At 35.5% G+C, this 25,697-nt stretch overlaps 1 protein-coding gene across 2 annotated transcripts; it reads right to left on the bottom strand.

The window, feature by feature from the left end:
* On the bottom strand, positions 1-25,455 carry LOC124157213 (tubulin gamma-2 chain). Of its 2 annotated transcripts, none has more exons than XM_046531764.1 (11): positions 25,282-25,454; positions 25,097-25,209; positions 24,930-25,019; positions 24,704-24,850; positions 24,475-24,611; positions 22,495-22,689; positions 15,985-16,096; positions 15,500-15,646; positions 14,752-14,934; positions 12,942-13,157; positions 1-2,808 (listed from the first exon to the last, which is right to left on the bottom strand). In XM_046531764.1, exons 1-11 carry the CDS (start codon positions 25,328-25,330, stop codon positions 2,794-2,796), a joined length of 1,404 nt encoding a protein of 467 aa, XP_046387720.1. In that variant the 5' UTR covers positions 25,331-25,454; the 3' UTR covers positions 1-2,793. The 2 variants fall into 2 exon arrangements, with proteins under 2 accessions (XP_046387720.1, XP_046387719.1); XM_046531763.1 differs by lacking the exon at positions 1-2,808 and adding an exon at positions 6,013-6,334 and having other exon boundaries at positions 25,282-25,455.
* Positions 25,456-25,697: the final 242 nt, after the last annotated feature.

Below are 25,697 nucleotides of genomic sequence, written 5' to 3'. Positions count from 1 at the left end.
TGATTTAGTCGAAGCATTTATTTAAAAACAAATAATACTGTACAGAGATTCAAAAATCACTATTTACACACACAAATTTAAGTCAAAATGAGAATGGAATGACTCCAATGCACTGCAGTACATAAAATAAATTCAGTCGGCACAAAATAATATGGAAGAGTAGAAGATCAAATGACTGGAAAGCAATGCTAATGCATTATCATTCCAAGAACATAAGTCCGTACATTGTGCTCACAAATACACCTCAAGGGATGTTTGCATACCATTTTTTTCATTCTTATTTATATTCTTCAGGTATAGAATAAAATTCAGAAAGGCTTGGCTTCACACCAATGAATAATAATATCTAATCACCAATGAATATAGAGAGCTATTAGAACAGAAGCAGTCACTCCCTTTCCTTAAATATAAATGGTCATCTTGAAATTAATCACTTCATCTTGAAGGTTAATAAATCACTGGTATAGATAGGGCAGACATGAACACATTATGATTCTTTACATTCAATACAATTATTACATGTCCCTCTTAATAACTCTTTAACAACATTGGTATTCAATCATGATTTCAGCAGAGCAAATCATGAGGAGAGCAATGCAAACCATAACTAGAGAGCACTTAATTACTTTGACAAGGTAAAACTGTTGCATACACATTGATTTAATAGATACATTTAATGTATGAAGCCTTAAGAAATTGATATTGCATACACAGCTAAAAAATCAATCATGAGATGACAGAGGATATATATTCTCATGAGTAATAATAATTTTTTCTAAACAACAGCAATTAACTGCATAATTTTGATTATTGGCAAACTAGGACTTGGATTAAATATTGAAAGCTCGGAGCTATCCACAGGACTAAAAATTTGCTTAAACAATTGCAGTACGCGAAGAGAGCTTTACATGGCACCAGACTGGTGTTACAGCTCATCGAAGTCAATGCAGGTATTAAACTAGAAATCACCAACTACCATACTTGACTTAGCCTTATTTGATGATGAATAGAATGCATAAAAAGCCATTATGAAGCAGATTAGCAGTGAGCCCTACAGATTTCAACATAGAAAAGGAAAAACACTGACAGCGTGAATTTTAAAGGCACTGTGGCTGTAAAAATGGGTTTAAAAGAGACAAGTCATCTAGCATGTATACATGCAACAGAGCTAGGCATCAGGTGACAACAGGAAATATGCACTGACAGGTCCTAATATGAATTATCAAAGTAATAGCATAGTTGGTTTCTTTTATACTTCAATGTAAATGTTATCCCTTTATTTCTAACGTGAGAAATAACTCCCAGTACAAATCAGGAACTTTACTCTACACACAGTTTGCCTTCACTCAAATTCTGAGGTAACAAAACAAATTATGGAATCTCAAAAACAAACAAGCACAGCTTGTATGCACTGTGAGAACCATCAAAATCGTCTCAAGAACATAAAAAACCATTAAATGTACCCTGTTTCAATAGCAAAAAGACTTAAAGAAAAGTAATGCATTACGTGCTAGCAAAGTTCTTCTACATAAGTATATTCATCATCATTTTCCTCAAGAACAGTGGATATTTTTACGGCTGTCCCGTACAGCTATATGCCTTAAATGATTCAGGAATAACACAGCTGGCCAAAGACCATACAAACTGTGAGAGAACGAAATATTTAATTGTGCATTCACTCTCATTCCCATTCTGCACAGCAAACTTAAAATAAAATACCTGTCAAGTGTCTGACACAAAACCAAGAAGATATGTTTGCCAAGAGTTACTAAGATTACTTTGCCAAGAAGATATATAACTCAAGAGTTAACGCAACAATCAAAATCTTCCATCATGGCAAAAATACAGATTAAGTTTGAAAGGGCAAGGGAAGGCAGAGTAGTGAGGAAGATAAAATTCTGAGCAATGAAGATAGGAGGAAGACAAAATTAATCACCAATCAGCAACAATCCATTACTAAATTCACATAATCAAATAGTACAAAACTGTGGCCACAGAATTTTCAGTTTGGTCATGATCACAAAATTGCCAAATATAAAAATTTGTTTCATACCGAAAATATCACTAGTATGTAGGATATTTTCATTCACACATGAAATATCAAATATCAAGAATTATCACATTTTTGACAATTCGCGGTTTTGTTTCAAAGTTTTATGCATGCATGGATTCTGTAAATCCTGTAAAAATTTTGATTTTACCTACATAGCCGCTGCTGATGTATTATTTAAAAATTCTCAAACACTACAAATTTCAAATACCATACAACAAATTATTCATCTGATCTGGAATACTAACAGAACATTTAAATCAATGATCATTCCACAAAAATCAACCATAGAATTAAAAGACTGATAGTAAACTAATCTTGAGTATCTGTACATCTAGTGGCCTAAACCAAAGAGAAAATGCCACAATAACTGTAGCACTAAGTCAGCGAACCGAAACAGGCATGATCAAAAAATTTCATCCACACCACATAAAATAAGTGGAATGTTAAATACATAAACATATGATTTAGATGCATCATAAATTGTGATATATACAAATGAGACTGTCAGCCTTGAACTAGCAATTTATGAATATCACAAAGCTCTTTTTTTCAAAGTTACAGAAGTTAATTAAGAGATGACTAACCCCTTCGGTATCAGTTTCACAATAATTTCATATTCACAGGGTAATGTGTATTGATCAATGCTGTACATATGAGTATTTCCGGAACAAATGTATTCTCTAGGAATAAAAATTGGCACACGAAAAAACCTTACCAAAGCATTCAGACAACAAACACATTTATCCCTTGGAAGCCTGAAAAGATAAAAAAACAATAAATTAATTTTAAATCACTGATAAATCATAGATAAACCAATATAAATTAAAAGTTTATTGACCTCCCTCAAAAAGGATAACACCTCTGGATTAATCTAAGCACAACGCATGAGAGATAAAAATTAAAATTTCATGCTCACATTATCAGGACTGGATCTATGGAACACATATAATTAGAAAAAAACTATGTTATACACATAATTTTCAATACCTGAATGTTAATAATAATTCATTGCATATTGTAAACAAAAAAGTACCTAAAGAGGCACCTACCATTTACATAATAAGGCTTCAAGATAAACAGCATTACATTTGGTCCAATTTAACATTAACACAGCACAAGCACATTAAAATTACACAAACAGAATCTCCATGTAGAATTTGCAGCTGATATTTTGAAGGGCAATTTACTCTTAAGGGTAGATTTATAGGGTAGTAGATGCAGAAACATGAGCTCTAGACTTGTTTGAGTATAGCGGGACCAGCCACGGTGATAACTTTTACGGAGTCACCCGCAATGCACACATTGTGCCAAAAGTGCAGAAATCGAGGGATGCGGGTTCGAATCCCGGTCAAGGCGAATGATTTTTCCTTAGTGGATTTTTCACACAATGAGCTCAAAAACCAACAATAGTAAACAATTTCAAAAAGGTAGTTAAGAATGAAACCTAGGGTGCTTTCCAATCACGTATCTGCACTGATCTGTTTTAGACCGTTTTGCTCAGAGCATGTTCCAATCGCAGCTGCAACATCATCTGCGCTAAACAGATGGGAACACATCCTGCACCGCTGTTTGTCTTGTGTAGGCAGGATATTGCTGATGAATCGGAAAATGAATTCCACCATCTCACAGATAAATATGATGATCACTTGAGAATAATAATCAATAATTTGATCTATACGTCTTACAATTAGATAAGTTTAATTAACCTCGTAATTTGGGAAATATAATATTTCTTCATCAATAATGACTGATACAACATGAACAAAGGACGATAGCAAGAGGAGGCAACTAGATTTTCTCTCATAATTGTCCTTAACAAAAAAAATTAGAAATGGAAAATGTAAGCTAAACTAAAATGTTTTATTGCTTAGATTCTAAGCAGATTTATTTCATTTGTAGGTTAATGGATAGCAGGCATATTATGTACAAAATTTCCTTAAACGTTCATGTGGTGTTAATGTCATTCCATGAATTGTAATTCAGTACCGCAAAATTACTACAAAATCAGCAGATTTAGTACATAGTGTAAGCATTTTTTACAGCTTTACCTGTGTGATATGGATGTAAGTTGTATATGTTTCTCAATCCAGAAATGGGAAATAAATTATGACTGCCGGCACTGTAGCGGTACAGGAGAGGTAATTATTAAGCAGCAAAAATTCCATTATTTTCTTTCAATAATACTTATTAGTGATTTTACAAATTACAAAATGAAATAGACGAACAATTATCATCCTTATTCATTAATCATGTGGCGAAGGTCAGTTCATAAGCGACTGGTCATTTGAACATTCAACTTTTGCTGCCGATCAGTCCACAATTTGTAAACACACCAGCGCAGATGCGTTCCAATCGTCTGTTTCAGTGTGCACTCTTGAGTTTCAATCTGTTGCGATGTGAGCTAATCTGCACAAGGTGATTGGCAAGCACCCCTAGTCACCCTTACAAAACAGAGTTTTGTGGAAAGACAGAAATATCTAGGAATGCATGCCAAGTGAAATAAACCCAGCCTATTTGTTGTTTACAAGGTTGCGCCCACATTTCATCGTCAGCTTCACTAGCATGTGTCTACTCTAAGGAAGGTGGCATTTGCAAAATCTTTGTAATAGCAGTACACGGAAAATTAGAACAGTAACCATAGCCCCCTCGAAAAAATCTGAGCCTTTTCTACTATTGTGGATGAAAAAAGGAACATTTATATCTAACATTGATAAATTTACGCAAATTTTTTTAAATAATTGATTTAACACAATTATATAGAGGCAAATTTTCAATGACCAAGCAGAAGTGTAGATATTTTTTCATGAGCACCATGGAATCTCAATAGGGTGGCTTCCTATCATTTTTTTATTGCCTAAATCGAAAGATTATTACTCCTGGAGTACGTATTTCACGCTTTTAGATTTTTAAAACACGATATCTATTTTTCGCGATTAAATAAAAAGTGAAAAATTTCAAGCGCACGAAAACGCGACGGCTAAGTATGAATGCTGGGAAAACCCCGTGTGATGCTGTTCTGGTTCCCACTGCTGCAAGTCAGGTGACCTTGGGGCGAGGCTTTGAGCGCTGATATGACGCAGGATGCTAGCAGGTGGCAGAGTACCCTGCTAGTAGGTAGCGCTTGGCTTAAATAAGGATTATTAATACCTTATCAAACGAAGGAAACTTTCCAACCATAGACAGTTTTAATAGGTAATTATTAAGAGATGTTTCTCTGAGCTCTGTGTCTCATGCATGCATTGGTAATCTCAGACGATGTAAAACTCCTATCTACTCGTATAGAAACTAGGTCCCTGTGACGTAATGTGAAGTGGCATCGCATGGGCATCAAATCTGGCCTTTTTCAAACGAGGTTGAAATTGACCATTTACATTCGTCTAAACTGGGATTTCTAAAACCAAATAATTTGTATATTAAGAATACACTAATGGTGGGCTATGAAGCTCAATCAATGCCTTTCATTTTCTTTGATGAAGGAAACTACCCTATTGACCGTACGCCCTTTTCTTGCACTATTTCGTTCATTTTCCTTCCATAGTTTTACTTGTAGATAGTGTAGAAGTGTTCTGATAGTGAGTTACAGTATGGTGTAGTGTTAGGAAAAAATTGAACCTTTCTAAATTTTAATTAGACCTAAAAAATATTTTATAGTTAAATAAATGTGTCTCACTTGCATAGTTAAAAAACAATACATCATGTTCTTTAAAATACAAGTAGCATTTCAACTCAGTTATTTGTCGTATTTTTATAGGTTAAAAACACATATCATAGAAAAAAGAAACAGCATTACACTTAAGCACTACAAATTTGGTCTCAAGGTATGTATGTATTTCTTTAATTTCGTGAGCACGTTTTGTAAATTTTCTGATTACGCTCAGGGTATTTCTGCTCTGCAAAATTTACAGCCTTGGAGAATTCATTTTCTTTCAATTTCCCAAAATAATCCAACAAACACATAATTTAATTATAAATTTCTTTATTTTATACTTCCAGCCTTCATTAACAATACCTAGGTCAAAATCTTCATTTCTGTAAATTGATCAAAACTGCAGTAAATTCAAAATTAATCCTGTTACACAAGGAGTCTTCATAATTCAAATTCTTGGTGGAAATCTGATTTTTTGAGTTTGCAATTGAAGTACTACACATTACTGTCGAAAACAGTTTTTCAATAGCTTTTCTTCAATAACATCTACGGTATATGTACCTATTTTATTGAAGTTTGTCAACATATTATAATTCAGGTTCGCATATTGGCATCATTTCAGCAGGTTCTAGGATCTTGAATGAATAGAGAAGTTAATTGCTTAGGCCTTATTTTTAAAAAGAAGTCAAAATTTTTTAATAGGTTAAAAAATACTTGGTGGTAGATGAAATGATTACCCAGCAGTAGATAACAAGTAAAATTACATTTTACAAGTAAAAATAAATACAGAGCCACAGCTAATGTAATTACTTACATACATATGCACATTAAACATAATGTATCATGTTATGCATAGTTAACTTAGCATTTCTCTATAGGATTTTTTCCAAGGCCATAGACAGCAAGCTTATGTTATAAAAGGTTTAAGTGACCTACATTCAGCAGGGAGGTCAATTTCACTTTAAGTTTAGATTACTGGATTAAAAAACAAATAGAATTGACTATCATAATGTGTAGAGCATCGATGGAGGATAAACAATAGCACTGTTTGTTTATTTTTTAATGAATAATTAGTTCTACTTCCACATACAGCACAGCACAGCACACTGCTGATTATCTGGGCTAATGATTGGGAGATACAGCACGAATAATTGGAAAACACGGATAAACCAAACTTTCAATTTAATGTCTTGTAATGTTCATAATTTATGTAAAACAAACAATATATTATTATTTATGAAGTTATTCTGTTATTTTTAAGTACTTTCCGGATTCATTGAGAGCATACTTTGACCGTCCGTGATCTTTTTAGTGGCGATAACGTGGTTGCACTTGTATTATTATTGCTTCATATGAGACCTTATTGTGAAAACCACGCAACCGTGACTGCGTGATCACAGATACAGAATAGTGGTTTGCACGAATGCTTCAAAACCACTGTGCGACGTCGGAAACTACACTTTCAGGCACCAAGCCACGTAGTCGCGTTTCGCCCAAGTTGATTGGGTTGCAACTGCTGCAGGACGTGTATTGGTGATCACGGAGCGTGGTCACGCCCTGAGAGGCTTGGAAATCAGGAACACGGAGCTCCCGTGAATGCAGCTAGCTCGCGATCGCCTCCGTTTTACGAAGGGGATTCTCATCGAAATAATTAATCCTGTGTATCCTGGCATTAAAATACAGTAATTCCAGTGATTTTGCATTCGGTTTTATTTTTTTTATAAAGATCACATAAAATATTGACCGAGAGTGAAAATTATGCACGGATAATCCGCAACACGGAAATACCGCAACCTGATAATCGGGAGTCTGATGTAATTTACTCATGCCCAAACTAGTTTTTTTGTTATTTACTGATCTTCATCCTCTGATGTCATTCGAAAAAATTATCCAGTTTATCCACACTCCATGTTGGCTCTCCAAGTTACTACACCTTTCACAATGCTGGAGGATGCATGGTATAAGCATCCCTCAAGTTTTACTTTTGTAACAGAATATCTAATGTTCCTTTCGTAGATACTTATTAATCTAAGCAGTGATTTAAAGTTTCAATCAGATTTCCGAATCATTGCGTGATCACAGATACAGAATAGTGGTTTGCATGAATGCTTAAAACCACTGAGCGACGTCGGAAACTACTGAACCCCATTGATTTTCCCTGTGTTTAGCATGCTAGCAAGCTTAAATCTTCTTTTCTTATATCCAATTTTCATTTGCATAACTTTTATGAGTTCATTTGAAAAATTTATACGAGTCATTGAAGTCAAATTCAAGAATCAAAGTTATTTTAGGAATAATTTAGCTAGGCACCATTAGATTGAATTTAATAAAAAAAGTGTTCGATATTGGGAACAGAAGGGGAGCACAAAACGTTACATGAAGACAAATCACCTGACTTGCAAATTGGATGTCGCAGCTATGCATTCGAAGAAGAATGCCAATGAATAAGCACTAGCCGGTTGATTCAATCAACTCTAGCTAAAATTTTGTGTGAATATTCTCGTTGATAATCAGAAGATTTGGAGTATCATTTGCATGAAATGTCATGAAAAAATGAAAAATCTGATTTAAAATATCTTGTACGGGGAAATTTTTTAAGACATTCAAAGCTGAAAAATGCAGAAAGTGAACATACTAAATAAAGATGACTTTTACATTATTTTAACAGGGAATGAAACAGGACCTCAAAATATAAACATTAACTGCGGAAAAAATATTAAATGCCAAGGCTTGCAACCCAGATCCGAGGTAATTTATTTTTACACCATATATAAAAAACATTTTGTAGCCATATGGGACAAGAACTTTCATCACTAGGCGTAACATACTAACATATCGAAAAAAAAAATTTAAGTGGCAGTTTTTTCCTCAAAATATCAACAGTTGGGTTTAAAAAATGATAAATTTCATGAAAATATTACAGAAGCAGCTAAAAACCAGATACAGGAATTAAATTTTTCTAATGTCAACATTTGAGGGAAAGTTATTTAACCCTTTCCGCGCGGCTGGACGTGAATTCACGTCCAGCGATTCCTAGCTAATGGCGGCCCGACGTGAATTCACGTCCCATACCCGGCGGCTTTAATCACCACTGCGTCCAAGTCGTTCGTAGGGGCTCTTGCGGGCTCACAGCCGTCAGTTACACTCCTACCATCGCTTGGGGAAGGTCAGTTCTTCTTGCTGGGGTGAATATTACGGTCGAAGACGCTTTCACTTGGAGGTACGTAAACATTTTTTTTCCTTGTTCTATTTCATTTTCTGTTGTAAATATGCGTGATTTGCCTTTTATTTACCTAATTGTGTGTTGATGTATGTGTTATAGATATGTATTTTGATAACTAGGTTTATGTATTTCAAGTTAAAAGAAAATGAAAATTTTCAGTTAATTTTTTTTTTCGACTTTTACGGCGATAAATTGTCGTTATCCAAAATATTCTTCGAATATTCCTCACTAACTAGCGATGAAATATGGCGATGAAGCATTGAATGCATTTTTTAATCATTTATTGTGCATAGATCCTATTTTTATTTTAAACACCCATGTACCGTGTATTCATTATTTCTTCTTATTACTCCCTGCACAAGATACTGCAGCAGCAAATAATCGATTGCAGAATTCAGAAGCTGTAAATATCCCGATCCTGTGTTTTGATATTATTTGTTTCCTTCGTCTCCCTTCAATTTGGGTGAGTCAATGAGTAATTATGTTATACTTTTTTTGCTTCGAAATATTATTTTGCAAAACGTAGCTATTTTCTATTTTTGCTCAAGTAACATTTTCATTTATTTTATTTTTCAAATGACACTTATGCGCTCCTAAATTTTTATATTTAATCCTCGGACCACTGCATTACAAATTCATGCATAAATTGTTAATTTTTCTTCGTAAACTCGTTCTATTACTAGTAAGTATAAGCATATAATGCCTTCATTACTGAAGGATGAAAGTGCTGTTGCTGTTATTTGTGATTAATTACCACTATCATAATGTTGTAAACAAATAAAAGACACGATATCAAAGAACATTTTGTATTCTTGTTAAAATTTTGCGGTCCTCGCTTGCTGCGTAACAAAATATCTTTTTTCATTGTGAATGACAATAACTTTGTGTTCTTGGTATCTGCATAATCAGGAAATCAAGAAAAATAATTATCCGTGGAAGTGTTGTCATTCCCGTTAGAGATTTGGCTGTTCAGGAAAGGATGTTTTGAAAGTTGGAGTTGAAGTGATCGCTAGCAATATCTTTAGTAGTCTTCGACATTTCACTCTTTTCAGATACCTTTCACTCTCTCCGCATATTCTTTTGTTTGATCAGTTGCCGGGGTGCCGCGCGACCTTCTTGGCCCTGCTTTCGGAAGTTTCGTAGACACAAAGAGGGTTTATTGCCACGTGAAAAGCATTAGGGATGAGGGTGTTGGGGCGGAAGAACCCTCAAGCAGGATGGCGTCAGAGGATATTTTCTTATTATGAAGCAGAGTTCAATGGTCTACCGACTGGCTCGGGATTCCCTCTGATAATATTTCGGAATGCATTTCATCTCCCGGCGGTAAATAGCTCTGCCCATGCTCTGTGTAAAACGGGACGGCCGCTGGTCTCCGGGTACCTGCAGGTCCGACCCTTATAATCCTCCGCAGGCAAACACCCTACCCCTGCCTATGACAATGGGAGTGGAGTAGATTTGAGTTATTCTTCGGCATTTAATAGCATAGCGATACAAGCTAAATGTTTTCTAATGAATGCTATACATACCATATTTAGAAAGTGTTTTTAAAATGATGGAAAACGACACCAAACTCGCCATAGTTTTTTTTATAAATAAACAAACATCATTTTGCTATTTTCGCTAATTTATTCATTCATCATTGAACCAATATGTTACTAAAATCAGGTCTTCCTTTTTTTAATCGAGATCTTATAAATAGTGGAAAATTATATTATTATCCAAAATGTTTTTTTAGTCCATAAAAGTATGCCATCATACTATGCTTTCATTTATCATGTTTCAGAATGGTTAAAACTCGGGGAGAAAAAAAAAGAGGTGTGGAGCAATCCACCCTTAGGGAGAGTCCTCAACCCTCGACTTCTCAAGTCAGTCCCCCGCGTACTCCTGATCCTCAGGATATTACGGAGGACATTCCTCCACCGAAGTCGAGGAGAATGGCAGCTTCGGGAGTAATAACCTCCACGGAGGAACTCCGGAGGCTGCTGACACTGTTGACACTGTTGTGAATAAGCTAATGGAGGTTCACCTTGATGCTGGCCGTTCATTATTTATGGATAACTATTACAACAGTGTCAATTTGGCCCACCAATTACTGGAGCGGAAGACCTATTGTACCGGAACTTTGAGAACTAACCGGAAGGGTAATCCTCCCCAAATTAATTCAAAAAAATAAAAGAAGGGGGAAGTTGTGAATGCCTACACTGATGACAGTGTCTGCGTCATGAAGTGGAAAGACAAGAGAGAAGTACTGATGATCAGTTCGCAGTATAGCGGCGAAATGATCGATGTCCCCCGCCGAAGGGGAGGGGGAACCATTCCCAAACCTGAGGCAATTGCAAGATACAACGAGGCGATGGGGGGCATTGATCACACTGATCAGATGATGTCCTATTATCCAATTGAGCGAAAAACTCTCAAGTGGTACAAGAAGTTGGGCATTCACATCTTCCACCTTCTCCTCCTCAATAGCTATTATTTGAATAAGAAATTACATCCCAGATATTCATTTTATGACTTTCGGCTTTCGGTAATCAAATCTTTACTTTCACCTGATTTCACTCGCCCTTCAGGCCCTTCCCCATCAGTCCCTTCCAGAGGCGTAGGATTATCAAGGCATTTCCCTCACACCCTTCCAATTGACGAAAAAAGCAAGAGAAACACAACGGTGCAAAGAAGGTGCCGGGAATGCAGGAGAAGGGGATAAGAAAAAAGACAACGTTCTTTTGCCCTGCTTGCGAGGGACACCCTCCCCTCGGCGTCGACACATGTTTCATGGCTTTCCATGAAAATATGCGATTGTAAATATTTGTACATAATAATTTCAATGATGGAAACTGTATTTTTTTATTTGTGTATAATTAATATGTTTTCTTGCTCTGCAGTCTGATGATGTTGTAATTTCTGTTCTATTTTTACGTTTTTGAATTTGTAAATAGTATTGTAAAAGGATTTTGTGTTTATTTGGAATTTGTGCGATTGCATTTTGTGTATATTATTTATATGTTTAGCGCTATGTAAAAATAAATTATACTTGTTTTAAAAGTTTGTTTTCATTTATAAATCCTGCTAGAAACTGTGTTAGTTCTTTCTGCAAAATTTCGTAACGAAATTTAAAAAAATATTAGATTCAAATGTCAAAATAGCATACAACATATTTCATTCTATTATTTCACAGAACAGAAGAACGAGTGCGGGAAATAGCTATTTAGCCGTTGTAGTTTTAGCAGATCGTGTTTTTAGCAGAAAAATATCAGCATTTACAAAATAATTACAAAATTGATAAATTATGACTCTATGGAATTTTAAATAAAAATAAAAATAAGACTTCATATTGCATTACTATATTTGAAAGGCTTTGCATTTTTTCCCAGCAAAAGGGGTAGCTAAAACCTTAGGAGAGATATATGGTCGTAAAGGGGCGTTGATACTACCCTGCACAACTCAGAGCGGCCTCAAGCGTATGGCTGAGGACGTGAATTCACGTCCGTTGAAAAAATTTAAATTTTTAGCATTAAAAAAAATTTTTTTTTTAATTCCTGAAGAATAATTGTTTCTTAGGTGCAGTATTACTGAAAAACCCAAAAAAATGCATTCAGTCAGGGAAAAGCCATACAAAAAATAGCCTCAGCGTTGAAAGGGTTAAGAACATAAAAATTTCAAATTTACATTTATTAGAGCTTCAATAGTCAAAATAACAACTTTATTGTTATCACGAAAAAACTAGCTAAAAGACATGCTAGCAGAATTTCAGGGTCCCAAATTATCACAGATTGAATATTTTTTTCTGTATTGATATGCCAGAGAAATTTGATAACATGGCCATTTGTTTGCCACCTAAACTGCTATCAAAGCTACCTCACATTTTGTGTTATTTGCTGTTCAAGGTAAGTATTTTTCTTTTTACCTCCATTTTTTCTACTTCCATATTGTGACACCAATATTTGTAAATGCTTGTTCTAAGGGACTTGATCTTATTACTCTAAACTTATTTAATTTCTATTCTTAGGGTAAGTACTCACCGAAGCAGCTTGACCACCTCCAGCTGAGTTGGTGCCCCATGATAAATAATCAGCACGAGTAGCAGCCTGGTATTCGTCAACCAGTTCTTGGACTACATCTCGAGAGTCATCAAGCTCATCCAAACTATCCTCAAAAACGTTCTCTTTGCGGAACTGCTCCAGAAATGCCTCTCTTCTTCGTAACTTGTCAAACTGTTGTAAAGCTCTCTCAAAGAGCTAAAAGAATAACATTAATACTTTCTTATTCAGAATTCCAGTGTTAACCATACAAAGAAGAATTTAGAATAGGCTTAAATTAGTTTTTTCAACTTAATTATGTCAGTATCATTATTATTATCATTCCAACAGCATATTTTTTAAGTGATGATAAATGATGATTTTCTGGGTGAACTAATAAACCAAATTTCACAATAATCTAATGGTAGAACCTCATTTTTGCATTATCAGGCTTTACATTTAGCCACATTTCATATTCCCACGTTCTAATACTATTTTTAAGTAACCCTGGAACAATATAAACAGCAAGCACTACTGTATTTGTAATAGCAAAATACAATTGCAGGCATTGATGAAACTATTGTAAGATACAATCACTTGTTTGCCATTAATTTGGCAGAGAAAAATATTTGACTCAGAGGAATAAAAAACACCCAGAAAAAATGACAATGAACTTGACAATCAAGACAAAAATATCAATTATGTATGTAGCATAAGGTTTTTAGACATAAAATTGAAGAAAAGGAACAAATTTGACAGTTCAGTCATACGAGAGACAGGATGACATATGATAGGCAAATACAGAAAGATAAAGACAAGTTCACAAAATACATAATCTTTTGATAAAAAATTATGATTGACAGCCTAAAATAAAAAAGAAAATAAAGAAAAGGACACTTTTCTGCAGATGAATGAGGCAAAAAGGTCCTTTTTGAATTTTAGGCTGTTAATGACAATTATTTACCCAAAGATTATATTTTTTTTAAGTTGTCCATATTTTTCCGCATTTGCCTACTTTAGGCCATAATCTCCCATATCACAGAACTCTCAACTTGTTCCTACCCTTCAATTGTCAGTATTAACCTTACTCATCCATAAACTAAAGGCAATGATGCCTTTTCCACCTTCCATCAACCTGTCAGAAATAATATGCATATTAGGGTTACCATGCACCTTAATTTCAGACAAATTTGACAAGGAAAAACTATTTTTTGATGCTAAATTTTTCTATTGGGCCAGCCTTATCTATTTCTCCCTTGAATACCAATGGAAAATGCAAAACTTTAGTTCATGTTAAAAATGTGTGCAATACACCCACATGAAAAATTGCCAATTCACAAAAGATACTTTTACTTGCCTACACCAAGAAAACCTAGAGAGGTCAGTCATTTAAGGTACACTTAACATTTTAAAATGTACATATTTTGGTAAAAAAGCAAAGTGATTTACACAAGTAAATAAGATAATTCTATATTAATGATCAAACATCATGATTCAGAGAGTATATTCACCTCCATAGCATATCTAAAAGCAATAAAATCCACAAACTAAGAAAGATCAGTCTTTCCTTCAAGGAAATTTGGAAAATCTCCAGTATAAATACAATTTCCATAAGTTACCAATATGTACATACTATAAAATATGTATTTCACATACTTTGGTACAATATGCAATACCTATAAAAATTATTCTAAAAATGTTGCGAATGAAATATGACAAAAATTTGCACTTCCATATTGTGAAATGAAAATCCTCCTCAAGAAAATCTAAGAAATATCCTTCTAAGTAAATAACAAGCAGAAATGTAACTTACCGAAGATATGTTGGTGTGATTTGCAAGCATGAGCCCTGATACTCTGTGGGCACTTTGTATGTACGGTGATTTACGTGAAAGAGCCACTTGAATACTAGCTGGTCCCCATGGTATGAATTGTGCCAATTTGCGTTCTCTGATTCGTTGCAAAGATTTGTGAACTTGGGTAGGCTCTATGTCTCCCTGAAAAAAGAATAACATACATAAGTGAATACCTATGTATTAATATAACTACAAATAAAATTTACTTTTAAAATATATTTAAAAAATGGTGAATAAAGGCCTTTAAATATCACTACTTATTGGAAATGCTGAGAATAAAAGGCTACTAGGTTATAAGCCTCACAGAAAAGCAGTTCTAAACTTGATCAAGTTGACAATGAAATTTCAAGATGCAGGAAATACAATTAAAAAGTGATTACCGTATATGTCTGAATATAGTGCCCCCTTTTTTTTGCATGTATTGGGAATAATGCAAAAGCAAAGAACACGCGTTCTTTATGATTCAGCATGACAATTAGGACAAAACAGGACAACAAAAAATTAGGACAAAATAATTCTTACAAAATTGCCAAATAAAATTTGAACAGGAACCCTAGAACAGTCTGCATAAATAATTTTAACTATAAATTTTAAATGAAATAGCAACAGAAATTAATAGAAACACTATAGTATAACAGAGAAAAATGATATTCGACTTAAGATCAAAAAATACTACTTGCACAACCCCATAAGAATCTTAACCAACCTGAATGATGTTGAGAATAGATATATAGCAGTGCTGAATATTTTTATCTTGTGCTGATCTTTCATGAGCAGCTGACACCATCATATTTTTGGGCTGGAGTAACCGCCGCATGACATCTAAAACAGTTGTGCGTCGCACGGAGACAGCCTTTAAGGATAAAAAGAGATTAGTAGATCAAAAAGTATGTACTTTCAGCTAAGGCTGTGAGAAAAAAAAAATTCTCAACAATGAAATAAAAATACTTTTTAAAGATGAACATATTAAAAAATACATATAGTATGACGAATAAGAGGATACCAAACAACAACAACAGACCAATACTATGAATTGAGTGATAATATACCTAATTCTAAAAACTATTTTCTTTCGTTAATTGATACATCTAATAGCAGAAAAGAGGAGGCATTTCTACACAGCAAAGACCAGTCATTGGAGGTATAGAATGCTTAATCAAATGTTTAACTAAGTTATATGTAAAAGCGTACCTCTTGATCATTTGTGAGAGGGGTGTATCCAGTCATCAGGAAATGAAGACGAGGAGTTGGAATTAATGGTGCAATTAAGCCTATTAAGTCATTATTCATGTAAGATGGATACCTGTGAAATGATAATTCTGATTAAATACAAGCCACCAATACAATATACTAGCGTAACTTATGCATTGATAATCCTCTCTAACGAAAAATATGGACAGCACAAAGTCAGAATACACAAGTTTTTACGCATAACCTAATAATATTTGCAAGACAAAATTTCTGATATGCTATAGCTAAACTAGAGAAGCTGTTTTCAATACATTCAAATCTTCACTATGTAAAGATAAAAATAAAATTTATAGACACACTCTTTTATAATGCACAAGCTCAAAAATATCTGTGACACATAAGCCCACTTAATATTAATAAGTTTAAAAATAAAGCACTTGAAAGACTGCCAGTTTAAAATAAGCTGCGATAGAACATAAATGCAAAATTTAGTACATATATACTGTCACCCATAAGGATGGTATGATACAATAACACAAAAAGATACAGAAAGAAAAATGATTGGAGTCTTCACTGGCATATAACTTCACACGTTCGCGGCTATCGTGAAATTTGCCGTTTCTTCCCCGTGGGCGTCAATTTTCGTAGAAATTAAATTGATCCAATCATGTTAAAATTAATGCACACTTCTTTGGTATAGTTGAAAATGATGAATTGCAATAAATTTTGGAAAACCTATGCACCGATATTTAGTAATTAATTAAGCCCCTTTTGTGTATGCAACCACGCATTACACGTTTTATTTTCTTCTGTATTTATTTATTGTCGCCTAAAATACCTTCAAAATGTACAAAATGGAAACAATGAAATAATTTATCCACTTACTCTTATTATAAGCCCAGAATGCAATATTTAGCTATTAATTAATCCCCTTTTGCATATGCAACAACGTATTACACGTTTTATTTTCTTCGATATTTATTTACTGTCACGTAAATACCGTCAAAATGAACAAATAAGACGTGCTTTTAGGTATGAAAACGATGAAATAATATATTTACCCTTCTTATAAGCCCAGAATGGAATAATTCAGTTATAAGTATCGGAAAAAATTCGGTATTTCATAGTTTTTTTGCAAATGTTTCGAATTTATCTTCTGAGCCTTCATTACCCTCTTTCTATTTCGCTGTGATGCCTTTCTTCGGTTTTATTGCTTTGGGAACAAAATTCAGCGGGAGGAAATCATACATCTCGTTCCTGCTGTCATTGTTAGAGGTTCTATGCTTTCAGAAAGTCGCGAAAATGATTATCCCCAAAAGAACCGGGAAAACCTCTACCTTTGTGACGCTGGCGACCGACCGCTCAGTCCGTAGCACCCGATACGAAACAATGGCTTTCCCTTTCTCTCGCCTTTCGGGGTGGACGTTCCATGGGATTTCGTAGACTCAAGACAGGCCTAACCGCACTTGTCCGGCGCTTAGAAAAGGCTAGGGCTGACGATATTCCGCACCCAACCTCACGCCTCCTAGGAGAGGGGTGGTGGTTGGGGCGGAACTTTTGAATCTATTATTTCCATAGTCTGCGGATAAGAAACCAAATTATTATTGGCATAGGTGAAGCTTTGCTTACAATTTTATTGCAGGCAGGCCCACTCGTGGGTGCAGTTATTATCGTAAGCTTACCCACAATTGGGTGTTGCAAGTAACCCTTAGGAGGCTAATCCGACAGTTTCGTTTTTGAATAATCTTGTGCGGCATCGCTTCTCACATAGTGGCCTTGTCGCAACAACGCAATCCACACGTCGAGTTTCAAATTAGTCGAGCCGAGCGGAAGGCCTTACATGTACAATGGTGACAAAATTTTCCTTGCAGTGAGAGAAGAACTTTCAGTCTTGGCTAATAAACGAGTGCCACTGGATATACCAGTCCATTTTCCTTGTCTTTTTGTGGAGCAGTGATTTTGTGTTATTAGTGGCAAAGAAAAATTAGAGGAGATGGCTTACTCAGATGCATCTCAATTTAGTTCTGACTCCGATGATTCATACATTCCATCCGATTTCGAAGGAGAGAGTGAATCTTCATATTCAAAGGACGAAATTGGAGAAGATTCACCTGAAGAGGAAGAGCATGCCGCGTTATCAAGCTCCGATGAATGGGGAGACTGCACCAATCGTACAGATGGTACCTTGGAGAGGTCGATTACATTTTAGGCAGTACCTGCCTGGAAAGTCTCATAAATATGGAATAAAATGCTACAAACTGTGTAGCCCTGACTCATTCACGCATAGTTTGCAAGTGTACTCTAGGAAAAGTGAAGTGCCAAACACGAAGGAGAAGGTTGGACATGGACACAAAGTTGTACTGCAACTGATGGAGGAACTTTTTGATGCTGAGCGGACATTGTGCATTGATAATTTTTAGACAAGTATGGGCCTAGCTGAAGACCTTTTGGGTAGGGAGACCTATGTTTGTGGCACAATACGGGCGAATCGGAAAGGTAATCCACCAGAGGTTCGTCAAAAAAAGTTGAAAAGGGGGGAAATTATTGCAAGGCAAAATGGAAAAGGTGTTAGAATGATGAAATGACAGGACAAAAGACCACTTATGATGATATCCTCCAATCCCGACCTTGGTGAGATTTTGTAACCAACCACGTCGAAATCTAAGCGAGGGGTAATAATGAAACCAAAATCCATCATAGTCTACAATAGTGCGAAAAACGGGGTAGACATTTCCGACCAAATGTCTGCTTATTATAGTTGCATCAGACGATCTCTCAAGTGGTATAAGAAACTGGCATTAGATCTGCTTCTTGGGACATGGATGGTGAATTCATAGGTTTTATATAATAATTATGGCCAAAATAAAAAAATGGAAATGCTGAATTTTCGAGAGAAATTTATTGATGGATTATTGAAAGAAGATGACGTCTTTAGCGATGTGGCTGGGGGAGGTGTTCCAGCTTCGAAGAAGTGGATGTCCTTGAACAACCTAAGTAAATATGAAGGTACTGCAAGGATAGGTAGGAAGAGATGCCTCAATTGGTACGAGAGAATACGTAAAGAAAAGGGAACGAAAGAGGCAAGCAAGAGGGCAAAAAAAGTGAACACATTTTGTGAGGAATGTGATGGACACCCTACAATGTGAATTCTGCTGGTTTTTCCGGGTATTCTTCCGCGTTTATCCATTTTGTAGGACGATATTTCGCCAATGTTCCAGTTGGCTTCCTCAGGTCCACTGAAGCCACCCGAGGAAGCCAACTGGAACGTTGGCGAAATATCGTCCTACAAAATGGATAAACGCGGAAGAATACCCGGAAAAACCAGCAGAATTCATCATAATCTCCGCGGAAGCCTACTTGGAAACCCTACTATGTGCTTGGATTGTTTCAACAAAATTCACCATTGACATTGTAAAAGAAAATAAGTGAATATATTGAAAATAATGTAAATAAGTGATTATATTGAAAATAGTTTGAAATTATATTTGAATTCGGCAAGTTTTCGCTGTGCTCATTTGTATTCCCCATTTAGAAAATTGTTTCCATTGACCAAATTAGGATATCCAAACTGAAAATGACATTTATTATAGTTTTGAAATGTTTTCTCCATTTTTGTTTTCGATCTAAATAATTTTTCCGGTGTGTGCTACCCTCTAAATATCTACGGAAGTGGAACATCTTCGATACGTGAAAGCCATGTAATTGAAACGTTGAGTGTAGTACTATTTCAACGTGTAATCAAGGAAGGTAATCGTCCTTCTTGTAGGGCCATCTTACAGTCTTATGGAAAATGAAAAAAGCATTTCTAGCGATGCATAATGCCACGTAAATAGTAGGAATATTTTAGTTAGCCTATCTTCGTCGTAAAATGTGAATAAAGCCAAACCAACTTGATTTATATTTCGATATACTTTTGATAGACGATGCAAAACATAAAATTTACGTCTAGAGATTGCCGTGTCATAGAAAATAATGGCTCAATAACGAATCAACTATATGTAGCTCTCGTCTTACCTTCAATATGACTGCAATATTCTTTATTTTCTTTTATTATTGAATAAGCTTCATAATACTGCCTGTGGAATTGATATGAATGAGAACTTCGTACGTAACACAGCTAGAATTTTTAAAAACTCCTATAATCGACGGATAGGCAACCCGCAATGCAAGAATTACGTATTTCATAAAATTATGGAAGTTGATTACCGATGATCGAATTCATTTGAATATCTTTCCGATAACTTAAACTAAAATTGAAAAAATTTCACGCACAGATGACAATACAACATCAAATACTGAATCTTTATATCATTGCCCGTCATTTTACTTGCTACCTTTCTCTAGGCAAAAAGTTCGGTTTGGCATCAGTAAAAAGTTTACTAAAAACACCTTCATGGGCGATGAAGAACGTAATAAGTCCATCCTCATGGGAGTACGTGGGCAGAAGCTCCTTTAATTCGCATGGGAAACGTGACCACCGGTGGGTCATGCCGCCCATAGAGCTTAGAAACGCATGACCCACCGGTGGGTCATGCCGCCCTGAACGTGTTAAAGAAATTTTATTCAGATTTGTCACAAGGCCACTTTTCATATTTTTACCACCATTTCCATGTAAGTGTGGTCCATTCACTGATACAGAACTACACGTCCTATTGAAAATAGAAGAGAGACACATCGAAACACTGGCAAAAATGAAGTACATACGTCACTCTATAAAAAGCCTGAATAAATTCCAAGATCCAGAAAAGTTCTTCAGAGGTTGGTTCCAGAAGTGACTTTTAACAACCAGTAATAATGACATTTGGGAGAATGTCAATATTACTAATCAATGGCATATTTTGTAACTTGAATACATCAACATACTACCACCTCTAACAGCTATTTCAAGCAGCTGATTGATAAGTCACTCAAAATGCAGAGACACAAAGAAGTCACCAAGGATGGCATTACACTTATCCCAACTATGAAGGAGAAAAATATTAAACTCCCATTCAACCCCATGCCCATCACTTGAAGGTATTTTCAGAAAGCATAATGTTAGACCAAGCTATTTCCTGAGCAACAAGCTCAAGTTTCACCTTGGAAAGCACAAAGTCCATCAGTTGCAAATATACAAAATCTCATGCCCTGAGTGCAACTAGCAAAAGAATTTTACATTCAGAAATTTCAATAAGGCATCTGTGGGCCAACAATTGCAATTAAATTCTCATTTCATTTTCATCAACATCACCAGTCTCATCAAACATTCCCCTGATCATCTATTAGACTTATTAGATGATCAGAGGATAAGAACTGGAATTAGTGCCAGGAGCCAGACCAGAATTGGAGCCAACAAAAAAGTTCATCCCTATTATATGCTGAATGTCTTATACATTCAACAACGTACTTTTTATAAAAAGTCATTTTAACAGCCTCTAACACCCAAGGTCGGATCCAAGATTTTCTTCTGGGGGGCTTGGTGGAACAAGGGTCTGACAGGGTCTTCTCAAATTTGGGATTAAAAACTACATGCAACAATTACTGTTTGAAACACACTCTTCATTTTAATATTTAAGTTTTAAATATGTAAATGCATGTACAGTACACTCCCGATTATCCAGGGTAATGATGGGGAGAGATGGCACGAATAATCGGAAAACACGGATAATCCAAACTTTCAGTTAAATGTCTTTTAATGTTCATAATTTACGTAAAACAAACAATATATTATTATTTATGCATTTATTGTGTTGCTTTAGAGTGCTTCCAGGACTCCTTGAGAGCTTTCTTCGCCAGTTCGCGATCTTTTTTTAGCGACGATAGCGTGGATGTACTCGTATTATTAATGCTTTGTGTATGGCCTGGTTTCGAAAACCACGCATCCGTGGCTGTGTGATAACGGATACAGGAAAAAGGTTTGCACGAATGCTTCAAAACCACTGCTTCACGTCGCAAACTACACTGTCAGGCACTACGCCACGTACTCGCGTCTCGCACAAGTTGCCCGGGTTGAAACTGCTGCGGGACTTGTATCCGTGATCAAGGAGCACGGTCGCGCACTGCGAGGCTTGGAAAACAGAAACACGGTGCTCCCGTGAATGCAACTAGAGCGCGATCGCTTCCGTTTCACGAAGGGGATTCTAACGAAAGTGATAAGCCCCGTATGTCCTAGCATTGATGCAGTAATTCTGGTGATTTTGCGTAGGATTTTTAAAAACAAAGATCGCGGAAAAAATTGAGCGAGAGTGAAAATCATGCACGGATAATCCGCAACCCGGATAAACCGCAGCCGGATAATCGGGAGTCTACTGTATATATCTATAACTTCTGAATGAAAAAAAAAAATTTATTAATATTTGTATTCAAAGTCTCGTCTATTTTTTAAGCGTTTGAGGAGAGTGCCTCTCCCCCAATATCCACCTATGCTAACACCTGTAAGTTATTTATAAAGCAATATTCTGACAAAAAAATAAAAAATAGCATATATAAATCTTGTATGTATTCTCTGTTTCTTTTTGTACTTTCACATACCTTAATGTGGTAGTGCTCACAGACATTATGGTGGAAACAAGTGTGTTTATCTGTGCAAATGATGGGTTTTGGATGTGCAGTCGGTCGGATGCAATACGGTTCAATGCTGTATTATCCAAAACAACCACACAATCAGCACTTTGGGTGAGTCTCTTCAATGTCAGCAGGGAGTTATAAGGCTGCACCACTACATCACTTGAAAGAAAAAAATACATAACAAGAGATTTAGAATTACCTCACTTTACGATACTTTCGAGCACATACTGATAATACAAAAAGAAATTCTGCTTAGAACATCTTTACATTTCATTGCTTTCCAATTAATTAGCACATGCAAGTATCCATTTTTGCCTAATGCCACTCAGATACAATAAACCTCACAAATGATTATGCACTAACACCTTACTCTTTAACTCAAATGAACTAACTTTGAATGAAAAAATAGGGAAACAAGGATCTCTTGTACTTTAAATTCTATCACGATGGAAGATAAAATAAAATTGAAGAAAAAGCTCATTAGCAAAAGCAGCATAATATTCAGGCCTATCAATTTTGGGGCTATTTGCAACTTGACTCAATTGCTTCAAGTGGAGCTTTATACATGTACCTTTCAATAATCATGTTAGATGTGAAAGGTAGGGAAGGAAGAAAAACCTTTAAACTATCACAGAGTGCAGAGACTGCGAGGAGTATGGGAATCGAGGATGATACTTCATTTTTACTATTGACAGTATCAAACTTGTACAACCATTTTGATAATTTATGAATTTTGTTTTTACAATTGCAAGAGATATGTATTTGCTATGAACAAGATTACTCCAACTATCTTGAACCAAGTGTGGCCAGTTAAAAAAATATAACAAACACAAGATAAAATTTTTCATGCAATGTTTAGCCTTAATATCTTTCTATGTACAGAATTGAATTTCATCATGAGTTTCAACACTACCAAGATAAAAATGGCTACAAAGCTATACTAAAGAAATACATATATGTAATAAATCAGGAAAAGATTCCCAGGTTGGCTTTTATATCTAATGGTGGGAAAATAGTGATAATTTCCCTGTTTCTCCCAGACAGTTTAAAATATTTTTAGCATTATGCATAATTCCTCCAGAGATTTTAAACTCTACCTATAAAAGGATTTTCCAACCTTTAACAGACAAAAGCCACCTAAAGATAATTTATTGTATACAAAGCTGAAAATGGAGGGAAACCTCTAACATAATAAGATTTAAGGGCAGGATATAGAGTCAATCATTCTTAGACATTTGATTTTAGCCTCGGTGAAAAGGGAAAAATTAGATGTAGCAACATCTATACAGCAGCCACCTACTTTATGAGGCTGGCAACAAAAAATCAACCTTCAGGAGCACCATTTGGCAAAAACATACAGAATTCAAAGAGTACAGATCTCCATGAGAATAAACTATGAATGGTAAACTTCCACACAATTTTATCTAAATACCGACCCTGATTCGATACTACATTTCGAAACCGGGTCAGTATTAAAATAAAATTGAGTGGAAGTTTACCATTAATAGTTTATTCTCATGGAGATCAAACGTTTCCACAAGGTATCGCCGGACACTGTTAATTATGTAGACAGACATAATTATAAAAATGTAGGCACATATAGATATATAGGTAAGGTGTCAACTCAAACCCTCACCACTAAACAAACAAACACTCACTCATATGTGCACCAAGAGATGCCACCAACACCTTAACATTTGAAAGGGTTAGCATGATACGTTTTTGTCATGTTATTGGCTCGTAAGATATCTACAGTGATTAATCAAGAGACATAAAATATATTATAGGCAAATTCCTACAGGAGCAACGCGAGAGAATCCATGATAGTAAAAAAAAATTGATTATCAGGATGACTCCAATTTTTGCATGTAATTACAGAGTAGGATGTTCAGTACAGTTCACAATATCAACGCACACACAACTAATATGAAAATTGAAGCATACCTGATTTCATCCTGGTTTGGAAATACACTATACGTTTCGATAAGTTTCTTCGGAAAATGGTCAGTAAGTCTTTCCAATAAATATGATCCCATTCCGGATCCAGTTCCTCCAGCAATTGAATGGCATAGTACAAAACCCTAAATAATATGTAAAGGGTTTTCATTAACAAAACACATTATAGCAGATCAAATGTCGTTTCTACCACAATAAAATTTTAAACGTGACCTACCTCGAGACTGTCACTGCCGTCAGCTTCTCTATCAATTATATCAAAAATTTCTTCACTCAACTTCCCACCTTGACTAAATCCTGAGGCCCAATTATTACCGGCTCCACCACCAGACTTTGATATGTATATATTCTCCGGGTTGTACAACTAATTACAAGGAGAGCATGATTGAACGCACTGTGATGCATACACACTTATTGCATTTTAAACCACATCTAGTACATACCTTGGCATACTTGGAGTTCATAATAGAGTGAATGACTCGAGGTTCCAAATCCAGCAGCACAGCTCTAGGGATATAGTGCTCATCATCCGCCTAAATAAAAGAAATTGATATGGTAGCTAGAAGTTATAGAATCAATACATCAACTTACATTTACAATAATTACACACCTGGTAGAAGAAAACATCTTTCCGGTCAGTTCCTTCCGTTGCAAAGCTTTCCAATATTCCCTCAGGATTAATTCCATGCTCCGCGCATAGCTTTTTCCAAAACTCGAATCCAACTGCCCAAATAATACCAACCATTATTTTAAAATCAAGATAATAATTACACTTTGATACCGTGCGTGACTTACTTTGATTTCCACATTGGCCAAGTTGCAATGTTATCATTTCATTCGGCATCTTGACGGCAAAATATTTACTTTAAGGTGGACAAAATAATAAATACGAAATATTAAATCCCTCCAAACTTTGGGCGCTATTCCATTAACGTTCATCAGCCTGTTCAGTTCCTGGATGTTGACTGATGGTGGCGTTGGTGATGACGTGCGTTAAATAGCGGGATTTTTGACAACGCTCTTCGTTTTTGTCGTATTGATCTATCCAATTTTGCCGGACATCAATCTAAAGCTGTCAAACAATTAGTTAAAACTTTATTTCAACCAATTTTATTCATTCGAAGACAACAAAATCTCAATAATATTCAACTTTATTCTTCAGTTGGGCTTAAACTGCAAAACCCACTTTGCAGAATAGGTATACAAAATCC

This window comes from Ischnura elegans, chromosome 4 (genome assembly GCF_921293095.1).
Source record: "Ischnura elegans chromosome 4, ioIscEleg1.1, whole genome shotgun sequence".
Taxonomy (NCBI): Eukaryota; Metazoa; Arthropoda; class Insecta; order Odonata; family Coenagrionidae; genus Ischnura; species Ischnura elegans.
This window is presented reverse-complemented; position numbering and strand designations above follow the sequence as displayed.

What these genes read in the sequence shown, in the direction of transcription:
- LOC124157213 (XM_046531763.1), bottom strand. Translation starts at nt 25,330, where the DNA reads ATGCCGAATGAAATGATAACATTGCAACTTGGCCAATGTGGAAATCAA. An exon ending in TGAACTCCAAGTATGCCAAG is followed by an intron (nt 24,851 to 24,929) that starts GTATGTACTAGA and finishes CCTTGTAATTAG; the next exon opens with TTGTACAACCCGGAGAATAT. An exon ending in GTGAGCACTACCACATTAAG is followed by an intron (nt 16,097 to 22,494) that starts GTATGTGAAAGT and finishes ATCATTTCACAG; the next exon opens with GTATCCATCTTACATGAATA.